The sequence below is a fragment of the Anneissia japonica genome, unplaced genomic scaffold (genome assembly GCF_011630105.1).
Source record: "Anneissia japonica isolate Jap-2015-1 unplaced genomic scaffold, ASM1163010v1 scaffold287854_len485379_cov200, whole genome shotgun sequence".
Lineage (NCBI taxonomy): Eukaryota > Metazoa > Echinodermata > Crinoidea > Comatulida > Comatulidae > Anneissia > Anneissia japonica.
The window spans coordinates 378929-400858 of NW_022732005.1; the positions used below are offsets into that span (position 1 = coordinate 378929).

General features: G+C 33.4%; 1 protein-coding gene across 1 annotated transcript in view; it reads right to left on the reverse strand.

Annotated features, from left to right (window-relative positions):
* Positions 1 to 8672, reverse strand: part of LOC117115531 — a 17108-nt gene extending 8436 nt beyond the window's left edge. The window contains exons 1-2 of the mRNA XM_033259371.1: positions 6338 to 8672; positions 3809 to 3942 (exon numbers count right to left, since the gene is read on the reverse strand). Coding sequence (XP_033115262.1) covers positions 3809 to 3942; positions 6338 to 7913 — 1710 coding nt within the window. The 5' untranslated portion in view covers positions 7914 to 8672. The remainder of the gene's footprint in view (positions 1 to 3808; positions 3943 to 6337) is intronic.
* Positions 8673 to 21930: the final 13258 nt, after the last annotated feature.

The window sequence follows — 21930 nt, forward strand, 5'->3', positions numbered from 1 at the left end:
CTACTGCTACTACTACTACTACTACTACTACTACTACTACTACTACTACTACTACTACTACTACTACTACTACTACTAATAATAATAATAATAATAATAAATCGATTTGTGTTAGAAGAAGTGTACAAATATATAGACCTATTAGTTATTCGTTATTGTGATTATATTATATATATAATATATATATATATACATATGTATATATATATATATATATGTGTGTGTATGTGTGTGTTTGTGTATAATTGAATAAGTTGCTGCATAAACAGTCATTAATATGAACAAATTAAACAAAGTTTATGTTTATCTGGCTCAGCATCAGGCCCGGGATTTATCAATCTCAGCATAGCAAATGTCTTAAGTCAAAAAAGTTCAAATGGCCCTAACCAAATATCCTAAGTTGACTTTTAACCATTTGAACAAAATCTTAGCTTAAAAATCGTCTTAGATGGCGTGTGCGTACAATCGATTTTTAAGCAGTTTTTAAGCTAAGCAATTGATCTTAAAATATTCTGTTTATATCGACTCAAAGATAAAGTGAAGCTACAAGTCGATGGTAAAGAAACAATTTGGCCTATTCATAGTGTGTTATGATTTTATATATTTATTTTAACAATCATAAAACTATCATCAATTTAAAAAAAAAACACTTTTTGGAACTCTACCAGTATAGTACGTATTCACAAAATCATATAAAAACCTATTAAAATAATAATTGATGAACACATAAAGTTATAAGTAACACACACATGATAATATAAATCATTATTTACATATGCTATCAAAAATATGTGCTAATTCACAAACACGCCCAAATCATCGCCTCTCTGTCTCGTTACTATTCCGTGATTTTGAAAATCGCTTCAAGCGTTTCAATGGCTATTTAGATATCGGACATTAGTCACGTATTGGGATAAAATGATTGATGAAGTTGAATTCATTTCTAATAGATTCTGTTACAAAAACATTGGGTTCGATTTCTAAAGCAACAATCAAATCTGGGTTACAAGACAAATTCTATCGTAATCCATATCTGTGTTTGTCTAACGAGGAACAAAACACTTCCATGAATAAAATATTTGTCAAATGCTTTGTTTTTAAAGATATTCTGTGAATGCCTCATGTAAGCCAGCTACGTACACTGTAGGCCTACTGTGCTGCTGGTAGACGCAACTGATATGGTGGTCTTTTTTCATTTATTCAAACTTCGATCATTTATTGATTCATTATTTCATTCTGGCAATTATTATTTATTGTAAAATCACATCTCAGGGAACAGTGGAATTCACTGTTCCCTGATCACACGTGGAATTAAATTTAATTGATTGATGTTTCCCTTATCATTTTTCTAAGCTAATCCATGCCTAGAGTGCGATTGGACAGGATATTGCGCATGTAATGCAATTTTAACAATAGTACAGTATGTTTAATGGTTACAAAATTTGCTGGCAAAAGCTTCATTATTCATAATTCATTAATTATTATTTGCTGTTATCTTGAACTTGTACTTTATTTACTGTTCTCTTCAGTAAAACACTTTTTTTCTGATAGGCTTATAGGCTTTACTTGATTATCGTGCATAGGCCAAGCATTTGATCGTGTGCCTAGCCATCTGAATAGACTTAATAGACTAGTCCATAAAGCGAACCAAACGTATTCAGCACTACAGGAACCACGAGAGTATTTACAATATTAAAACTAAGAATTTTAAAAAATACAGATAAAGGCCTACTTCCAATTATGATATAAACTTAAAAGTAAATAAAAATTGAATGTTCTGGCCAATAAACGAATGTGTAAAAAACAGGCTTACCATTCCTGGAGTCAGTATCTTAGCTTTTTATGTACCTATATAAGCCTACAGTACTTTAAATTCCTATCTGTAAATCATTTGAACCTGATTTTGAAATCTTTGATCATGTACTTATTTCATATGAGCCATTCAAATTTGTAATTTAATTAATATTCTTGGATTAGAAATCTTTTTTTTTTTTTTTGAGTGTTTTTAGTTCTTTTGGTTGTAGTTTATCTTTAAGCAATTCCGTACCGTTTTCAATATTGAACTTTTTATTTGGAATAGAAAATAGGTTTGACATATTGTTGTATATTGACTATACAAACCAATATATGGGACTAACAGAGACCTTACATTTGGCATAAACAAGTATTATATTATGGATTTGACTGAAGGTAGATTGAATTTCGGATGGAGAGATGACATGATTCTTTGATTAAAAACAGCTATTTTTTTATTGAAGACTTTTACGAGTTCAAAGCTGTTTCTTTGAACACAAAACGGCATAATTATATGACTACAGGTGTTCTATTAATGTTAAAAGAATATTTTTTATCTTACAATCAGGAACGCCATCTTCCTATGAAAAACAATTTGTAAGATCTGATGATAAAAAGATCGGTTTGTTACACAGTGGCCTGAAATCATTATCACATCACTACTTTACCGCAGCATCGATATGCATATTAATAATAACTGTTATTGACATAATGTGTGACTTGTTAGACATTCGTATCATTTAACTAAATGCATACATACGTTGGTTCCGATTACACGATACGATCGTCTCCTCAAAGAAGATACCCTAACAGCTCATGATCGTATCGCGATAATGTTCAGATATAAAGAAGTACGGTAGGCTTACTGAAAATAAGCTAAAGCCTATTATATGCCTACTTAAAAAAGACTCTGATTCAATATTTTTAATTAATAACCTTTCAAGGTGTAAACGCGACTGGGTGAGGGTTCTAAATTTTACCGTTTGACGCTTTGTACTCCGAAGATAAAGGGCGTAACGATTAACAATATGACGACGTCTATTTTGACGATCAAGGCCCGAAATTAAGGAGTTCGGCCGTACGTGCTGTTTAGTCACATACGCCAAGGACTCCAGAATAACAATAGGATATTTAGCTTGATCACACTTGACATAAAATCAACACGGGCCTAGCTAAAATATAGTGAATAAGACAATGTTTCCAGGAGTCTAAGGACTGTTATTCAATACAGATGCAAAGATCACATAAATAAGCTAGTCCAACAGCAGGATTGCCAGCTATGAAAAATGAAATATTTGATTTAACTTCGAGTAAAGAAAATGGTTAATGGCAAGGCTTGTGATTTTACAAAAATATATACTTAAACGCTCAAATCAAAATGTTAGTTATATTTTTACTAACAAACACATTAGAATAAATACGAGTATTAACTTTCATCAATGTCTTTTTTAGGATAAGTGTTTTGTTGTCTTTAACACAGAGAATACTAGATGACGTCACATAAATATTTTTTTTCTTATTTCCATTAAAAATGATACAGTAACTTTGAATGAACAGACACATCAATGCTAGAATGTTTTAGTGCAACACGTCATTAGTTAAATTGTATTTGAAATCATGAAGATGTAATTATTGGTTTACTACGTAATGTAGTCGCGTTATATAATATTTGTTTATTTTTCTTATTTCTGTCTAAGATAAGATAGCCTAACATATAATTAAAAACACTCAAAAAAAAGAAGATATTGTTAAAATTTCTAATCCAAGAATATTATGTTTTGATACAACAGAACATTATTTGAAATTAGTTTAGTGTAACAGATAAAAATATATGGCCGCGTTATACTATGTGTCTGTTAGTTATTTGTCGTGAAATTAATATAAAATGTCGAATAAACAAAGGTATCATGGTCAGAGTGTTTCGGTACAACACATGTCATTTGTTAAATTGTACTCGGAAATATTACAGTAGGGGAGATTAGTATATAAAGATATACGTATGTCGTCTACTTACAGGTGCTGAGATTTCCGTTGATAGAGTTGGCATAGGATGCGTTGGTCCGAATGAATGTAGATGCCTAGGCCGTATAAAGCTGTACGGATGCACAGTTTGGAATGAGAACGGTTCCATTGTGGCACTTCGGAACGCTACAATGAGGTATCATAATAATATATCACAAAAATGATTTATATAACTAAAAAAGTCTAACTATATCATTAAAATATTATTATTTAGCAATAACGTAAAACCTCGAATTGAAGCCCAGTGGGCTTAATCTCGAGATAAAGCTCATGTCGAATTGAGGCCCCTCTTTAGTTTACAAGATTAACCTCGAAAAGAAGCCGCTTCTTTTCAAGATAGCATAAGCTTGTTTTCGAGATAGTACAGTATATAGGCTGTACATGAATTTTAAAAAACAAAGTAAATTAAAAACAAGCTTGGTTTATTCAGTAGTTTAGGTTATTTAATGTCAGTTAAATACACTCCATGATACAGATTGATGTTACAGTGGCCGTATTTATTGTTTTATAGTGAAAATTCACAAAATTTACAGTACTAACTTTGAAAAGAAGCCCCTCTCTTTATTTTGCAAAAGTAGCCCCTAAAAGAAGCCCATCTTGAAAAGAAGCCTATCTAAACTTCGCAAAAAAAAACAACAAACAAACAAAAAACAAAAACAAAAACAAACAAAACAAAAACAATTTGAGGTTTTACGGTATATAGGATTATATAGTTCTTATATATTATTATTATTATTATTATTATTATTATTATTATTATTATTATATAGGCATTATGTTTTTCTTATCAGCAAATTGTAATTGAATTCTGTATAGAGCATCCCCGGTTCGGAACAATGTGAATAAAGTCTATCACTGTATTTGAAAGTCTGATAAGTTTTACTGTTTTGGGGCTTTGTTTCTTTTGTTTTACGTCTTCATTGCTTGAATATATTTTGTTTAATTCAACTCAACTTTTATTTCGGATGAGTTTCCTTCCATATACAACAATCACAAGAAAAACACTAAGCCCAGCACCAAACAGCATATACAAACAATATAGATAAATAACATAGGCCTGAAAGAAGTTAATGAATTAATTAATCCCTCAATCAATAATATCCCTATTTACAAACGATACAAACATCACGGATGAAGATATTTCTCCATACCAAGTAAACATTAGGGGTGATGTACTGTACACACTCAGGAGAGCTAATATAAGGTCACGAAAATCATGATTATAACGCTCAAATAGTGGAATCTATGTAGTTAATGTCCAAATTTTATTCTCTATTGGCACATGTATAGCCAGGCTTCGTAAAGACATACATGACTTTTGTGTACAATTATAACTTACCGTATTATATTTGGCTACATCATTTAGAAAAAACAAAAACAAAACAGGAACATGTAAGTACAAATGCAGGTTAAAAGGGAAGTTTGTTTTTGTCTTTCGTGGGAGTCACCCACCTTTATTGTCACTCTTTTTTTAAATTGTTTTCATTCATTTTTCTATCTTTAATCTATATTACATTTCAAATAAAATACGGGTAAGTAATATATACATATATAATACTTTTGTCAAAATTAAAGCCTTCTTTTTTACAAAGTATTTTTTTCCATGGTAAAGTTTGAAACAAAAAGAAAAAGAAAATAATAAGAGGTGGAAATTCATTAAATTGTATAATAATTAGATCCAAAATATAATCGATTTGTGAAATATATTTTTGGTAAGTCACAGTCAGTATGACATCTTCTTTTGTTAAATATATATATACATATATATATATATACATACATATATATATATATATATATACACACACACACATATATATATATATTGTATTTAATTTTTTTAAATTTTATTTTAAAATTAAAATCCATTATACATTGTTTTTTTCCACATCTTTTTTTATTTTTTTATTTTTTTTATATCTTTGTACAATATCCAAATCATCTTTGACTTAGGCCTTTGACTAAAAGTGTCACCTGTATGTACTTTCCTAAATTTTGTTATAATTTACAATTCGTAATACAATATTGTAGTATTTACTTCTATTTATGGGTTTTTTTTTCTTTTCAATGTAGATATGTTAAAAAATTCCTAACTATCAATCAGCAAATTATGTATTCTTTTCCATTTCCTTTTACCCTTTACTTTGTCGATATATAAGTCACCTTTAATTCTGAACATGATTTTATGTTTAAAGGCACTCCATAGATCAGTAAGTTAAAAGGGAAGTTAAAATGAATTACTATTAGAATATTTATAGTGATTTGATTTTGAATTATATTTATTCGTCCAGCTTACACAGTTTAAGACACATTGATGGTGAATGGGATTCAAGAATTATTGGTAATTAACACAGGCATCATTTCTTTTTATCTTTGGGGCATAACTATATTCAAACGTTGTAACAAGTAGTAGCATTTGATTAAAAAAAAACCTTATATAAAAGGCCAGCAAATACTCGTTTAACATAATAATTATGAGTAAGCATTGGACTTCCAAAACAAACATGAAAAATAATCTTACCGGTGTGACTGAAGCCTGGCGATTGTGAATACGTTTGTAGATGCGTGGCCCACTCGGCGTCCCATAACGTTTGTTGTAAATGTCCAATATATGCAATGGCTGCCCTTAGTGTGTCTACTTTACTAACTCGTCTGTTGTGGTTCATCCACGGTAAAACTTGACGTAAATTTTCAAAACCGGAATTTAGATTGCTAACTCTTTCCCGTTCCCTCGCATTGGCTTGCCTTCTCCTTTCAAGGGCATCTTCTGGGTCCTCATCCGAATTGTTACTTTCTGTACTTAAATGTCTTTTTCTTGCTGTTCGTCTAGGCTCAGAAGAGCGAGAGGATCGTGCATTTTCATTATTGTTCTTTTCCTCTTGCGATGTTCGTAAATTTAAAGCATTCCTAGCCCACAATTGAGCGAGATGTTGAGGGGCTAGGTTAGGAGCCGAACGTCTAGGTGCATCAGAATTCGAAAGTGGCCTAAGTGGTAGTGGAAGATGAGGGCTAGGGACCATGGTTGGGAATACATGAGAGTTTATATTCGGGTTAAAGCATGGTCGGATGAGATTACAAGTAGGTACAGGCCTTATTGGGGAAAATCCTGGGCCTGACAAAGTCTCTTGTAGGGGCTTAGATGCCGTGTGGGGGCAAGGTGTTTTTGAATTTGGTGTAAACATTAACGGGACGGGGTAGAGTCCTAGTGGGGATGGTCGTGCTGAACGAGGTAAGGCCGGAGAGGTCCCAGCAGAATTCATTAGTAAAGAATACGGCTTCAAAGACGGTGAAGGTAAATACAAACAACCCGGAAAGTTCGATGAATTTGTAGGTACGGATGAAAGTATATGAGGTACTTTAGCACTTGCTATGGACTTCAGCGAATCGACGTGTCTATCACCTTTAAAAATAGTGTCTCTGACGCGAAAACCAAAGTTTGCCCGTATTAAAGGCGGGCCTGGTCGAGATTTATCGTCTCCTGTATGCTGAACATTTTCATCCAACTGTTCGTCATCGGTGAAAGATGTCGAAGAAGGTGACAAAATAGCAATTTCTCCGTCCTCGCTGCTGTTACACACATCAACATGAAGATGCACCTCTCTGTTGTCATGTAGGACATTATCTGACATGTTTGCCCGCTGCTGTGTCAGGCCCTCTTCCTCTTCATCTCGTTTGTCGAGAACCGCAACCTCTCGCGGGGAATTCTGATCCCAATCGCGCATTCTCAGTATCTCAAAACTGTCGCTTAAATAAGATTGAGAAACTTTAGTCGTAGAAAACTTGCCTTTCTGGATTTTATTCGATGCTTTGATATGTTCAAGATTTATAACCGTGTTTACATCTACCTCTTCGTATTTTTTCGAAATTGTTTTACTTCGTTTTGGTGAATGTTCATACGCTGTGCCACTATTAACCTTGTCTCTCGACCAAGTATTTTTATTATTATTATCATTAATGTCGAGGTTCGTTGTTGGTAGTATTTGAGGTTTGTCTGGTTGTAAAAGTTCATCTACACTTACATATCCCCCTCGTTGTCGCCGACTGAGAAACGAGGCTCGATGCATGGGTATTGTATCGTGAGCAAATACTTTACTCATGTCTTCAGGTTAAAAGTTACGTTGGGTTGTTTTGTCGAATTGCCCGTGGAGAGGTTGACAGGCCGGACAATAGCGCGTTCCAATATGCAGACTACTCGCCGATAATCCACCTGATCTAACACGTGCGGTTAGAAAAAAAAATCTCATATACAACCAGCCTCTATATGACCTACCATTGCCAGTTTAAAGTCACATATTTAAATTTACCGTTCGTCATATCAACGATTGGCAATGTCCATTGGTCTGTTAATATCCTGACCGATTCTTAATATTCATCCAATGCGCATCACACGCACAGATTGGCACTGACCTTGCGATATTATTGGTTGAGAAGTTTCTAATTATATAAATGTTTTGTCATAGGTTAACCAATACGTTTACTCTATTCGTGTCAATGTCTCGTACTTTCTTGCTCTCTAATCAAATAAAATAACTCTGGAATTTTGAAATAAATTCAGACGAATCAATAGCGGGTCGATGTTATAACCAGCAGACGATAACCTCTCCGACCTCGTCTGGACTATGGTGCAAAATCCTTCAACTACACTTCAGTAACGAATGCCAACAAAAAAAAAATCACTCATAACGTTTGACAAACTTAATCTAATTTCATTTCCCAGTATCTCGAATTGACAACAACTATTTAATTGTATATGTTTGACTTAAATATGTCCATCGTTTGGCGAAACCGGATAGCCGACAATGAGTTTTTATTTTCACACCCCAAAAATCGCAAATCAGCGCTGTCTATTGACGTGAATGCTTCGGGCAGTGCCCTTGACTCTTAAGATGTTTATTCATAGAATGCTATTATCCTAAGGCTGAAAAAATAAGTTCAATCTATTAAACATTCTAATAGGAAATGTCTATATTTTAAATTAAATTGATACTAAATAATATTACAAAGCAAGTTTGTATATAGATTACATTTTATATAGACATACTTCAAGTATCATCATCATTAGTAATAGATCTGTAGTTACTGAAGCCATCATGTGCGATCTTATAACAAAAGTTATATATACAAAAATGACCATTTAAATGTGTTTATACTACGATGTATAGAATCATGTAGAGTCGTGTATTATGGTATACGTTTCATAGGCTAAATGAAAATATCATAGGGCAGTATGTGAAATTGTGAAATTAAAAAAAAAAACAAAAAAAAAAACAAAAAAAAAACAAACAAAAAAACCCCCCATAAAACTGAGAATGTTGCAGAAGAGAAGTAATTACATTTCTGTGCCTTTTTTTTTTTAAATTTATAACTTACTGGAAGGTGTTTTGTTCAAGAAATCTATAGTTTGTTTACATTGGGTGCTTCCAGATTCCAGATTATATTATTGTATAATTAGCAGTTGTTATATACATTTCGGAAAAAAGTACTGTAGATCACCGGTTTAGTGGTTCCTACAGGTGTAATATTGAAAGCATAATTTGGAGGCTGAATATTGAATCTGATTTGTCATCTACTCTTGAATTATTTACTTTATCAGTTTATTTGTATTTAAATCAAAACGATACAACTAATTTAATTGTATTATCTATACACCATATACGGTACGGTACACTATGGAATAAATTATGGACTCAAAAGCACTAAGACTTGTATGAAACTTAGGCCCTATATTTGTTTGAAGCTAAGAGAGTATAAATCAATTTGCAAGTTGCAAGAGGACTGACCAGTAAATTTAAACTCAGTTGTGTTCCACTAAACTTGTTAGCTTTTAGGCCGATCTGTAGTGATAATGATAATAATGCTATTGTTTTAATATGATCAATAAATTAAATTATACAATATGAAATGCAATTGAGTATTTTCTTACCTTGGTCAGGTGCAACTCCTTTGTTAAACATCCTCTGAGGTACAGTAACTGACAAAATGCGTGATACATTTACAATATTGAAGCTGACTTTCAATTGCCGCCAGGTAGTCATATTGTGTTTACCTGTGGTGATTTCATTACTGTATTTTCAATATTTACATTAAAAAAATAATTAGTAAAGGACAAATACGCCTATGTTTTTGTTTACAGGCCGAAGGGTTGAGGTGTAGGCCCAGAGGCTTTCGAAACGTCCTTTATGTTGGCCATGGCGGCACACGAAAGCTACCTGTGCCACGTGCTACATGAGGCACCGGTTGGCTGCTACCACAGGTGGGCTAGGTCTGGTAGTAGTTAGGGTATATCAAAGTCAATGTCAATTAATATCGCCTTCAAAAGGTGAGTTGTTTTAATTACTCTTGGAAAGAACGGGTGGTGATGACGTCACTATTTCTTAATCGTATCAAATAAAAGTGACGCAAATGGATAATTGAACATAGTTATATCTCTTTAAAAAAAAAAAAAATTCTATTTTAGAATGCATTAATTGTTTAATGTTTTTACAAAATACCAAACTAAATTTGAATAAACAAACAAACAAAACGTAACGGCTAAGGAATACTATTATTGATAATAATGGTGATGACAAATTACTATGACAATGTGATTATGAATGTATTATCCTGATAGGTGGACGTTTGTGTAGATTATGGTGATGATTATGATGATGATGACGCCCGTGACGACGACGACGGCGGTGGGGACGATGTTGAATCTAGATGTTAATGTTGATACAGACAATGACGGTGGTGACGAATCCTCATGACGTTGGTGGAAGAGTAAGGAGAACGATAAAGATATAATGGACAGTAATTTTCATCACATCACAGTCTAGTCGAAGATGAAAACATATCGATTAATTTTGTAATTATCATATTTAATTATCCATGTATCACCATGGTATTATTTTTATGTTTATATATTTTATTCCCATCCAAAAGATAAAATATATCGCTATTTAAAGGTTGGAAGTTATATACCTAATGAGGCTTACGCTTTGGGGTTATTTTCGTGTAACCAGATTTGCACCAAAGGAGATGAAATTGGAAGGCGAGCATCTCAACCACCAAGTTACCTTCATCCATTATGACAATCATAAGCACTATCATCATCACCGTTATCACCATCATCATCGTCATCATCATCATCATCATCATCATTATCATCATCATCATCATCATCATCCTCATCATCAATTAGGCCTAACAACAAAAACAACATCACTGCCACCACCACCACCACCATCATAATTACGTTTATCAGATAACCATTAAAATCATTATAAAATAATTATCAAGATAACTTCTGCTGAAATAACTTCTATCATGATAATCACCAACATTATCTTTATAACCATCATTATCATCATAACCACTACAATCAACACCTCCCTAATTACCTTTATCATCACCACCATTAGCATTATTATTGTTAATCATCATGATCATGATCATGATCATCATCATCATCATCACCATCATCATCATCACCATTATCATCATATAAGCATCACCACCACCACCAACAAAATCATTGTAATTATTTTTGTCATCCCACACACAAGATGGACACATTAAAATTGTTATAAAACAGTAATTACTTCATCGTGTCTTTATCCGAGCACAGTTTCTACCAATATTTGACTATTTACAACCTATTCTATCAGCGATGTATGTCATATATATATATATATATAGCTATATATCATTTAGCTTGATAAAGACTTATAGTCGAAAGTACTCGCTAACTCTGAAAATAAATTTTGTGGCATATATCTGATACCATCTGACTCGTTATTTATAAAATGATTATGTTTTATAATTCAGTACAATATTTACAATATGTATTTTATTTTGTGCTGTTGATAGAAACATTAATATTCTTGACCGAAATTGAAACAATAGTAAACCCAACATAGCTCCAGATATTTGCCCTCAGAAACGACATAATCGGCGCCTAAATCGGCGCCTAAGAGCCAATTATCAAACGGACTTGACAGTCAAATAGACCCACAGAAGTAGGCCCTAATTAGACATGGCCGTTGAGGGTGACTTCCAAATAATTGTTAAAGACAGCGTTTTGATATGAAACATTCAACAGATAGGCCTACGGTAGGTCAACAACCACAAGGTCAACGCCCTATGATTATTACATCTATGTTTTTGTTAATTACAGTTACAATAACTGTAAATATTTCTCCTTAAATAATGCTGCTGGTCACAATGTATTTAGTATTTTTACTGATGCAGGAACCGCGGTGAAACATGTTTTAAGTAGGTCGCTTAAATTGTAAGATTATGTAAAATTAAACCCAAAATAAAAACAACATTTCAAATTTCGTTATTGTTTATTCAGTCGCTTTCATTTTTTTAATCAACATTCCATTCCGTATTTGTTAATTTTACAGCTTCATTATGATTTATTTGGTCGATAGTAAATAAGAACAATAATAAATTTTAGTATATCATCTTCATCATCGTTCTTCATGATTTAAACCCTTTGAAGTTCCAATGTTTTATTGTTGAGCATTTTGCCATTGTATTTATGTCTATTCATTTATTTATTCTATATTTATTGGTTACCCTTTTATCATATTTTTAAAGTGATTATTGTTGCAATTATAACTTTATTTGTTAATTTTCATTTTTCATATCTATTAATGTATTTTGAATCCCCATTACATAAATTACTATAATGTGCATTTTCATGCATAAGTAATGCCATTCACCTATGCAGTAGTTAATAAAAAGTGATTCTGGCCTCAATATTCTACAACTCAAGTGCAATTAAAACGTTTCATTACTTTTTATGTATTTTAACACGTAGTTATTTTCATAACAAATAATGTTTTTTTTTGTCTCTTACATTAATAATGCAATATTTTTTTATTTTATGCTTCGCTTCTTTTTTACACATAACTGAAGCGAAATACAGTTTAATTATTAAATGAATATTTTCAATTTGTATAGTGAAAACATTTAATCTTTAATGTACCATCTTTTACTAATGTTTTGTTGTTTTTCTATATACAATTTTAAATTTTGTACTATAGGGATTGCTTTACAAGACTAGTAAAAGTTACCGGTATGTATTCTTTTAATAATTATAAACTGAGGATATGATGTATTAATGTATTTATCAGAATATTTCCTTTTCTTTGGTACATGTTACATATTCTAAACATCAATGGTATCAATTTGTATCGTTTATGTTTATGTTCCGCTAAATTCAAAAGTTACTTGATAATAAACCTTGAGGTCGCTCTATCATTTTCAGTCTATACGAAGGTCAAACAGCCCATTAGCAAGTTTATCAATTAGGCTATTGATTAATCCAGCTAATTAATGTTGGCACTTCACGCCTGTCTTAACTTAACAGGTTCCGCGTATTATTGTAGCGAGTAATGTGTTAATTTAGCGATAATTGTTCTTATCTGGGCCTTAATCATTTGCACCGTTTAGGCTGATTTCTAGAGTGTGTTAAGCTGACGTGTGCTTCTTCACGATGCCACACCGATCCTAAGGAATCCTCATTCTGCTAGAGATGTGTGCTAGCTACCACGATGCCACTCTGATCCTAAGGGATTCACATACTTTTGGGAGGTGCGTTTTGCAACCGAAGTGGACCTTACGATAGGCGGCTGCCTAGGGATCCCCGCGAGGGTGGGGCGAATCTTCTGGAAGCTCTGGCAAATTAGCATTTTGAGGGCCTTTTTCTAAAATCCATAATTTGTAATATCCCATTTCAATTTTCATTCATTTGAGTATTGTCTAGGGACCTACAGTAAAGCAGGAGAAATAGAGGGTGGAGGTGAAGGGATGAACTTGCACAGACAGATGGTCAATACCACCTCAGCCCCACCATGGTTGGGGCTGAGGTAAAAATAATTATGATTAAAGCACCTCAAAATGGCCTGAAATGGCACTCTCAGACAAACTTTAATTATGATTTTTCTTTTTTTCTCCATTTCCTTTAATTTTAGTGGGCTCCCCCTCCCCTTCAATCCACCACGGTGAAATTGTAATTTTTCATGTTCTTTACATCTGTAGGCCTACAGATGACATGGATCAATCTGCAATCACTGGAGCTGATAGCTTCCAACAGATTTCGTAGCACACTATTAAAAATCAACGGGTAGAAGAGCGGGCAAAAAAAAATGTAGTGCATACTATAGCAATAGGTTTTAAAAAGTGGACTTTTTAAAATTTGGTGGTCCAGGGGCAGAGGCCTGGAGGGGGTTTGTGAGAAAAGCGACAAAGTAACATTTTGAGGGTCTTACATAATAGATTTCTCAAACACATAATTCATGAATATTTCTTTTAAATTTTCATTAATTTGGGTGTTTTTGGGACCTGAAAAAGTAACGTTATTATGTCCTGTACATCTGCAGGCCTATAGATAACATTCTTCATATTATATAGATCAATCTGCAATCACCGGAGACGATCAATTTCTAACAAATTTCATACCACATTTTAAAAAATCAACGGTTAGATAAGCTGGCAAATATATAATACAATGCATGCCATAGCATTTTATGATAATTAGGAATTTGGGAGGGGGGTGCGTCCGCACCCTCTGCACCCCCTGCCTACGGGCCTGTTTTCTCACCCTTGCATTATCAACTTTTTTTTTGTACTTTTATAGTACTGAGCATTTTGTAGTTTAAGAATTTTCATTAAAATAAACTTTTTTCTATATTACAATAATTAGCTATTTTTAAAAGCGGAGTTTATTTTAGTCAAGGGTTGCACAATTATTTGAGGTAATAGGAAGTCTCCTGTGTAGTGACGACATTTTTCAGATAGCGTGGCAGTTTAGGGTATGTTCTCATTGGCACCGGAGAGCCACTACAGTGATTTATTTTACGTTTCGGCAATCCTTTCCGGTCAATTGAGTGTATTTTCCTCTCTGTTATTTTGTATTTGTTAGTATTATTGTCTTTTAGACTATATACCATAAATGAAATGAAATTATATACAGCCAGTAACTGCAATGTACAGTTACACAAACATTTACACGTGTTGGATTCGATGGGAGGCCTATATGTCGGCCGAAACGTTGAAAGTAATGCAGCTATAGAGGACGCACTTCAATATTTTTGTGAAATGTGTCATTCTACAAAAGCAACACATACTAGAAATCATTATTCAAATTACATAAATGAACGCACCACTTCAACGAGTGCTGCTGATACAAAGGCGTGTGTTCACTGAATAACAGAAAATATAACGAAGTAGTCGTTTTAACCCCTAAAATATAATTTAATTAGAATTTAAAAAAATACGTGACGAATAAGAGATTTTTAACATGACAATTCAGTATACCTTCGGAGTGACCGTCACATAGATTTCTCATATTTGTCGTTAATTTCAGCATGTTTAATTTTTATCTCGTTAGTATTAATCGTTTTTACCATATAATGCATATTATGTATTATATAATATATAATATAATACTTTTCATTATTATGTTGTTAATTATAATGATAAAATGATAATGATAATACTGTACTGTAATAATGTTGATGATGCTATTGGTGATGATGATGCCATATTGATGGTGTGATGGATGATGATTATGATGATAATTATTGAAACATCGTAATTATTTTTGATATTTATGGTGATATTATACAATTATTTAAAACGATTATGCCAAAGACAACTTTAGTATTACAAAACAATACAAATCTTCATCCTAAACTGTTTGAAGAGGATTCAGAATAAGAATTGCATACATTACAATAGGAATGTTTGTTATATTAAAAGAGTAAAAGAGAAAATGTTGATAGAACAATTAGTTATATTTAATGACAGATGTTTGATGTTTAGATATTTTTTTTTACACAGGTCGAGTACTGTACAATGTTTCTACAAAATTCGCGTTGTCCCAGCCATTCAAATAGATTGATATATTCGTTGCTCGATATGTAACGCTTTAAATGGTTGATTAAAAATTTCCTTATGAATGTAATGAGACAATTACAAATGATTTTGCCAAACAGCTGTAGTCTCACTACATAAAAACAGTTAATATGTTAATATTATGACATACAATTACGCTTAGGCCTACTTCCAAAACCCACAACTGCAGTGTACTTTACATTTTTTCCATTTTGTAGTGTAGGCCAAAGCAATTTAATTAATTTTGCACGCGAAATATCATGAATTTCCCATCCCAACTGTTTCAAGTTATGGGTTTGAATACTTTCGATGTCTAATGACGTCAGCAATCTTAATGAATGCATATTTTGTAGACCATGTACTATACGCCTCAATACTCAACCTTGTTATATTCAGACAACGAATCACAACACATCTCTGTAAAACACATTATCTTAATTATTTCAGATAGTCATATATATATATATATCAATTTTCAACCGGTTTGGTCAAAAAGATATTTGGTTTTAATCAGATGATCCTTGATATAGCTAAGCATCATTACCTATTTTCTTCATGGAAGTACTGTATATATTTCAAATATAGGTCTATGATGTACAGTAAACAAAATATTTAAATTGTTGACAAAAGATTAGGGGAGTGGGGCGACATATAGTCCCACAATTAAATATACTTCCTGTCTTCAAAGAACGTGGAACTGAGTCAGATAATCACTGTTCTTAGTCCTACGTGACTGGCTGTACGTTATTAATACTGTATAGATTTTTTTATACTAAGTTTTTTCTGAAAAATTTTGTTACTCGTAATTTATGAAATTGTAGTACCGTACTCGCGCGAATAATAATATATTAAAATATTTTTTTTGCACTTTCTGAGGGGCGCTTATTCAAACGGGGCGCTTATGAAAACAGAGTGGAAATTGACGGGCGCTTATGGAAATAGATGAAAATCGAGGGGTTCTTATATGGGAAATTATTAAATTCAAGAGGCACTTTTTGAATGAAGAAAGATTATATAAGGACATTACGAATGGTGGTTAGAAAAGATAATCGTACAGAGAACATGGCTCATGACAAGAATGCGTGAATATCTACATAACAACAAAATAGCAGATGCAATTAGTGGTGGTGGGTAGTGATTAGCTTGTTGGCCATCGGCCGATTGAGATTAGCAGGATGGCAGGATCTTTGTATTTTTTTTTGTTGAAAACTCAGATGAGAATGTGCTAAAGGTCGGAAAAAGAAAAAGAGGAGTAGGACTAGGCATAGAGAAATATGTAAAAAGAGTAAAGTTGGAAATACACTGTCTGTCCAGGGATCGGAGCTCTCATCTGTCCAAGAGCAATATATTCATTTTGATACATTGACCGAATAAGAATGTGTTTCCACTCTACAGCTCAAATCATGCCAACAACCACAGTCCAGGATTGATTGATTTGCTAAAAAGAAAATCTTATAAGGGGGCGCTTATTCAAATTAGAAGGGGCGCTTATTCAAACTGGGCGCTTAAGGAAATTTTCACGTTAGGAGGGCGCTTATTCGCGCGAGTACGGTACATGGTTTTCAATTCTAGTCCGAAACGTACCAGGGCCGTATTGCTTATGTCATTTATACAAATCACAATAATGTTGGTTAAAAAAAACTCTTGCCGTAATGTATTAATTACTTGAGTACTGACAATGACAGAATGACAATGACGTCGCCACCACCGGTGCACAGGGAAGTTTTATGAAGCGTATTAGTTCATAACAGATCAAAACTAGTTAATACAAATTTGAAGAAATAGTCAGTGGCGTAGATATAGACAGCCCAGCCAGTACAAATCACTGGTGCCTGAGGATATTGGGAGTGCGTTTAATATGCATATAGATGTAATAATATAACTTTAAAAATTCCTACATAAACTTTCACCTCAATAATAGGCCTATTAGGTGTTCGAGGCCATAATTATAGATTCTATTCATTACCGATTTACATATTAAGTGCTCCAAACACTTCAAGTAGGATAAAAAAAAAGAAAGAAAAAAAAAACATGCCTTAAACAGCTTCGTATCTGTTGAATACAATAAACGTTGTTTTTCTTCCATTATGTATTTACGTAGGATTCACGGTACGATGCATACTTTTTGAAAACATAGGCTATTTCTAAAGCAACTGAAATATCGGCACGCACGTTTTTGTTTGATAGGCCTATTTTAAAGTTGGTTCAATTATATTTACATTGTGCACGTTCTAGAAAGTTATTTTGTTCAAAATGTCTCGACGTTTCGATTGAGTTGCTTCAATCGTCATCAGGAGTATAACATCAATCGAAACTCTCAACAGTACTGTGGCAGTACACGTAATAACAATCTGAGATGTTCAATCACAATAATGTTGGTAAAAAACCCTTGCGGTGGTGTATTCATACTTAAGTGCTGACAATGACAGAGTGACAATGACGATGCCTACTTAAGCTTGGTTCACGTCGAACTTTTATCTAGATATACATCCACTTAACTAGTTAAATGTTCGACGTGAACCACTCAATTATAGCTAGTTAAAGGAATTAAGTCACTTAAGTTAAGTGACTTAACTTTACTAGAATAACGGTAAATTAACTTGTCTCTTATACACATCTAGATGTGTATAAGAGACAGTATATGTGCATGTCCCATAAGATGCATCCCTGGTACCTTTGCCCTTTGCATCATCGACCAAGTAATAACGTTAAAAAGTCCGATTGCGTACGTTTTTCAAAGTGATAATGTATATTTTTCTTAATGATAAAATCAGATTTGTTGTATTTATTTATTGACAATTCAATCTTTTCTATTTCTGCTATAATAGTCGCTATTAATTCAATTTCAACGAACTACCACCAACGCCAGTCGTTAAAATGAGCGCACATGTTTACGATGACGAAATAAAAAAGTGTGTGGAAGTCAGCAACTTATTTGACACCGCGAAGCTAGATTTTCGCGAAGTGCATGTGAACAACACAATTGAGCGATCTAAAAACTACAAAACAGGACAGAAAGGTCCATAAAGTATACATACGTTTTAATGAAAATTAAAACAATATTAATTGTTAAATGGAAGAATGCTAGCTAGCGATTAAAATAATTCGTTTTTTATCGAAGGTAAATGTAGCTAGGGCCAGGGCCTAGAGAATCTACCACTTAGATTGCGATAGAACACGCTGCTGCACTGGTCGTTGGTTCATACTGGTCGGCTAGGTTAGGTAGTGGAAACTCACACCTTCTCTACAGTAGTTTACAATTTTTTTGAACGAATACCACTTAGTACTAGAGGTTCGTAAAATACAGTAGATGTTTTATTAAACAAGCCTTTCCACCGTGTGACGTCGATGGCCTGAAACTGGCTGGCTGTTTATCTGGCTCTAACTTGACATCGAACGCAATTAGGGGATTATCGTATCATGTTTCAAGACGGGTATATCTAGATAAAGTTCGACGTGAACCAGGCTTTAGAGTACATCACGGTGCACAGGAGAGTTTTATCAAGCTTATCAGTTCATAACGGATCAAAACAATTTAACACAAATTTGGAGAAATGGTCAATGACGTAGGTACAGCAGTGTAGCCAGTGCAAAGCACGGGGGTCCGGGGCTATTGGGCCCGTTCAATAGGCATATAGGTCTAAAAATATAACTTTAAAAAATACTACTTAAATTTTCCCCTCAATTAATATTAGGTTTTCGTCGTCGTCATAGCATACACTTATCGGAGCTTAGCTTCTTTCACAGCAACATTATACAAATTTCTATTCTGTGAAATCCTTGTTGCCTTCTCCATCTACATCTTGGCCGTCCTCTGCTTCTCTTGCAACTCTTTTCCCCCTCCCATCTTGGGCTTCTGCTTCATGATGTGGTGACATTCTCAACGTAACAGTTCTTTTCAGAACTATCTAGCCCTACGTGGTGTACCGCAAGGATTTCAAAATATCAATATTATACTTTATTAGAGACTCATAAAAATTCCCTAACCTAAATATATATACAGTATATGACTTGACTGTACTTTGTTCTCAATATCCTTGAAAATGTTTTCGAATATTTTATAGATATTTATGCTCTTTACAATGCCGTATCCGTTTTAACAATTTCAGAATGTAATGTAGGCCTATGCATTAAGAATTTTGCCTAAGTAGACCCCTCCAAGTCTCTGTCTCTGGGTCCGATCAGGTGCCTTTTGGGGCCCGGCAATTACCTTGCACTAGGGCCTGTCACCAACCCGCCACGGTGCTGGAAATAGTAATTTTATTAAACCCTTTTTACAAGTTTTGGTTCAATGTTTTCACAGGGATCATTTCATTTGTTTAGTACCAACATTTTTATAACATCTTTTTTTTTAGATCCAGATGCGATCTGACGACCCTCAGAAGCTCGTCCACGACCCAAACTTGGGTCGTGACCCACAGGTTGCCAACCGCAGTGGCTTTAACAAAAATGAAGACAATAGTCATTCAGTGTTGGTTCGTTTTCTATGGGCTTACACACTGGTAGAAACTATCTTCTTTAATGGTGATGCGCGAATTTACAAAAAAAAAAAAGAAACAAAAAACAAAATGTAATATGGCTGTCAGACCTGTTCTGCTCAGTGGTGAACCTAATATTAACAGATGGGGCAATGCTTAACCCGAACAATTCCTGGCTGAAAAAGTTAACCATTTTGGCACAAAGCATTTTTTTCGAAACTCATATTATTTTAAGATTAAGGGATGTGAATTCGGATGATAGAATTAAGTAAAGGCCTAATTCTGACATGATTTAAAGCTACGAAAACTATGTTGAACAAATGGTACTCAAACATTATTTGTATTTTGACGGTCCTTGGTGCCGTAATCGGGGCCGTAATGTAAGGATCAGCCGAAAAACGAGGTAAAAAATATGGTTGGCATACAACACTCACGGTTTTTTTTTGTATGTCCAAATAGACTACTTTTTGGCCCTGCCATTTTCCGTTTGTTTTATGCATCGAAATACATACTGTCCATGTTTGAATATTACGTCACTTAGTTTTAAGCTTAAATGCGGTACGACGTCTATTTTTTTTTCAAATCATTTTTATTTAGTAAAAAATCACATTATATTTAAAAGTTAATGAATACAAGAAAACACACAAAAAATATCACAGAATTGTCATACTGAAAGTCATACCTGCGCTGACAGTTACAATGGAATAAAAGAAAAAATATAAGCAGCAGTCACAAAAAAGATTAATGTTTAAAAAAAACAGAAATGAAGCAGGAGCATGATCGACATTAAAGCCATGGAAATTTTGCCAGGATTTCATATTTATAAGTTGAATATAGGTTATTTAATCCATGTGGATTTATCTCTGGCATAAAACTAATATTATTATGAAGAAACTATTGCAAGTTTGGATGTTTTTTATCTTTAAATTTAAAAAAGGGAGTTGAGCAGTTAGCCGAACTATATGAATTGCTTTGTTCATTATAGGCTTAAATCTGGAATATTATCGGTATTTGAATAATCCCTTGATATGATAATCAAAGAGTCCAATTTCTATAGCCTCCTTTTTTGTCCAATTTGGACATTTTTTTGAACATAATTAGTAATTTATTGATCATTGATTACCATAATGCAAGAATCCGCTGTCACAAAAGGTATACCTCACGGAATGTTTTCTTAAAATTAGACGTTTTTTTTTACCATTTTATGTTCTGTGGCACCCACAGTACGCATCACACATTATCTGTTTTTGCCTATTAAGCTATTTTAATACATGCGATATCTAATTAATCCATTATAGACTTCATTCTGGCATAGATTTAAGCTTAATAATTGTTTTTCCGGATAATATAATTATGTAACGGATTAGGTGTCTAATTTTAGCATAATTCGCAACATATAACAGATATGAAAATTATGTTTTCCTGATCTTTGTGTACTATGATATAGTAATCAGCTGAACAAAAACACGGTGAATAATTTACCAATTTTGGCAAGAATATAAAGGTATTGTCCACCGTTTTTGTCACCACCAGAGTATCACAATAGTATCACCACAGCTTCAACTTTGTCACAGAATTATCATCGTCATTATCACCATCAACGTAATCATGATCATCCTCATTATTTACATAATCAACAACAACATCATCATTAGCGGCATCATTTACATCATCAGCAACAACAGCATCATTAGCATCATCTTCATCATTATAAAGTACTGTACAGAGTCTAGTCCTAGCCCGGTATCAG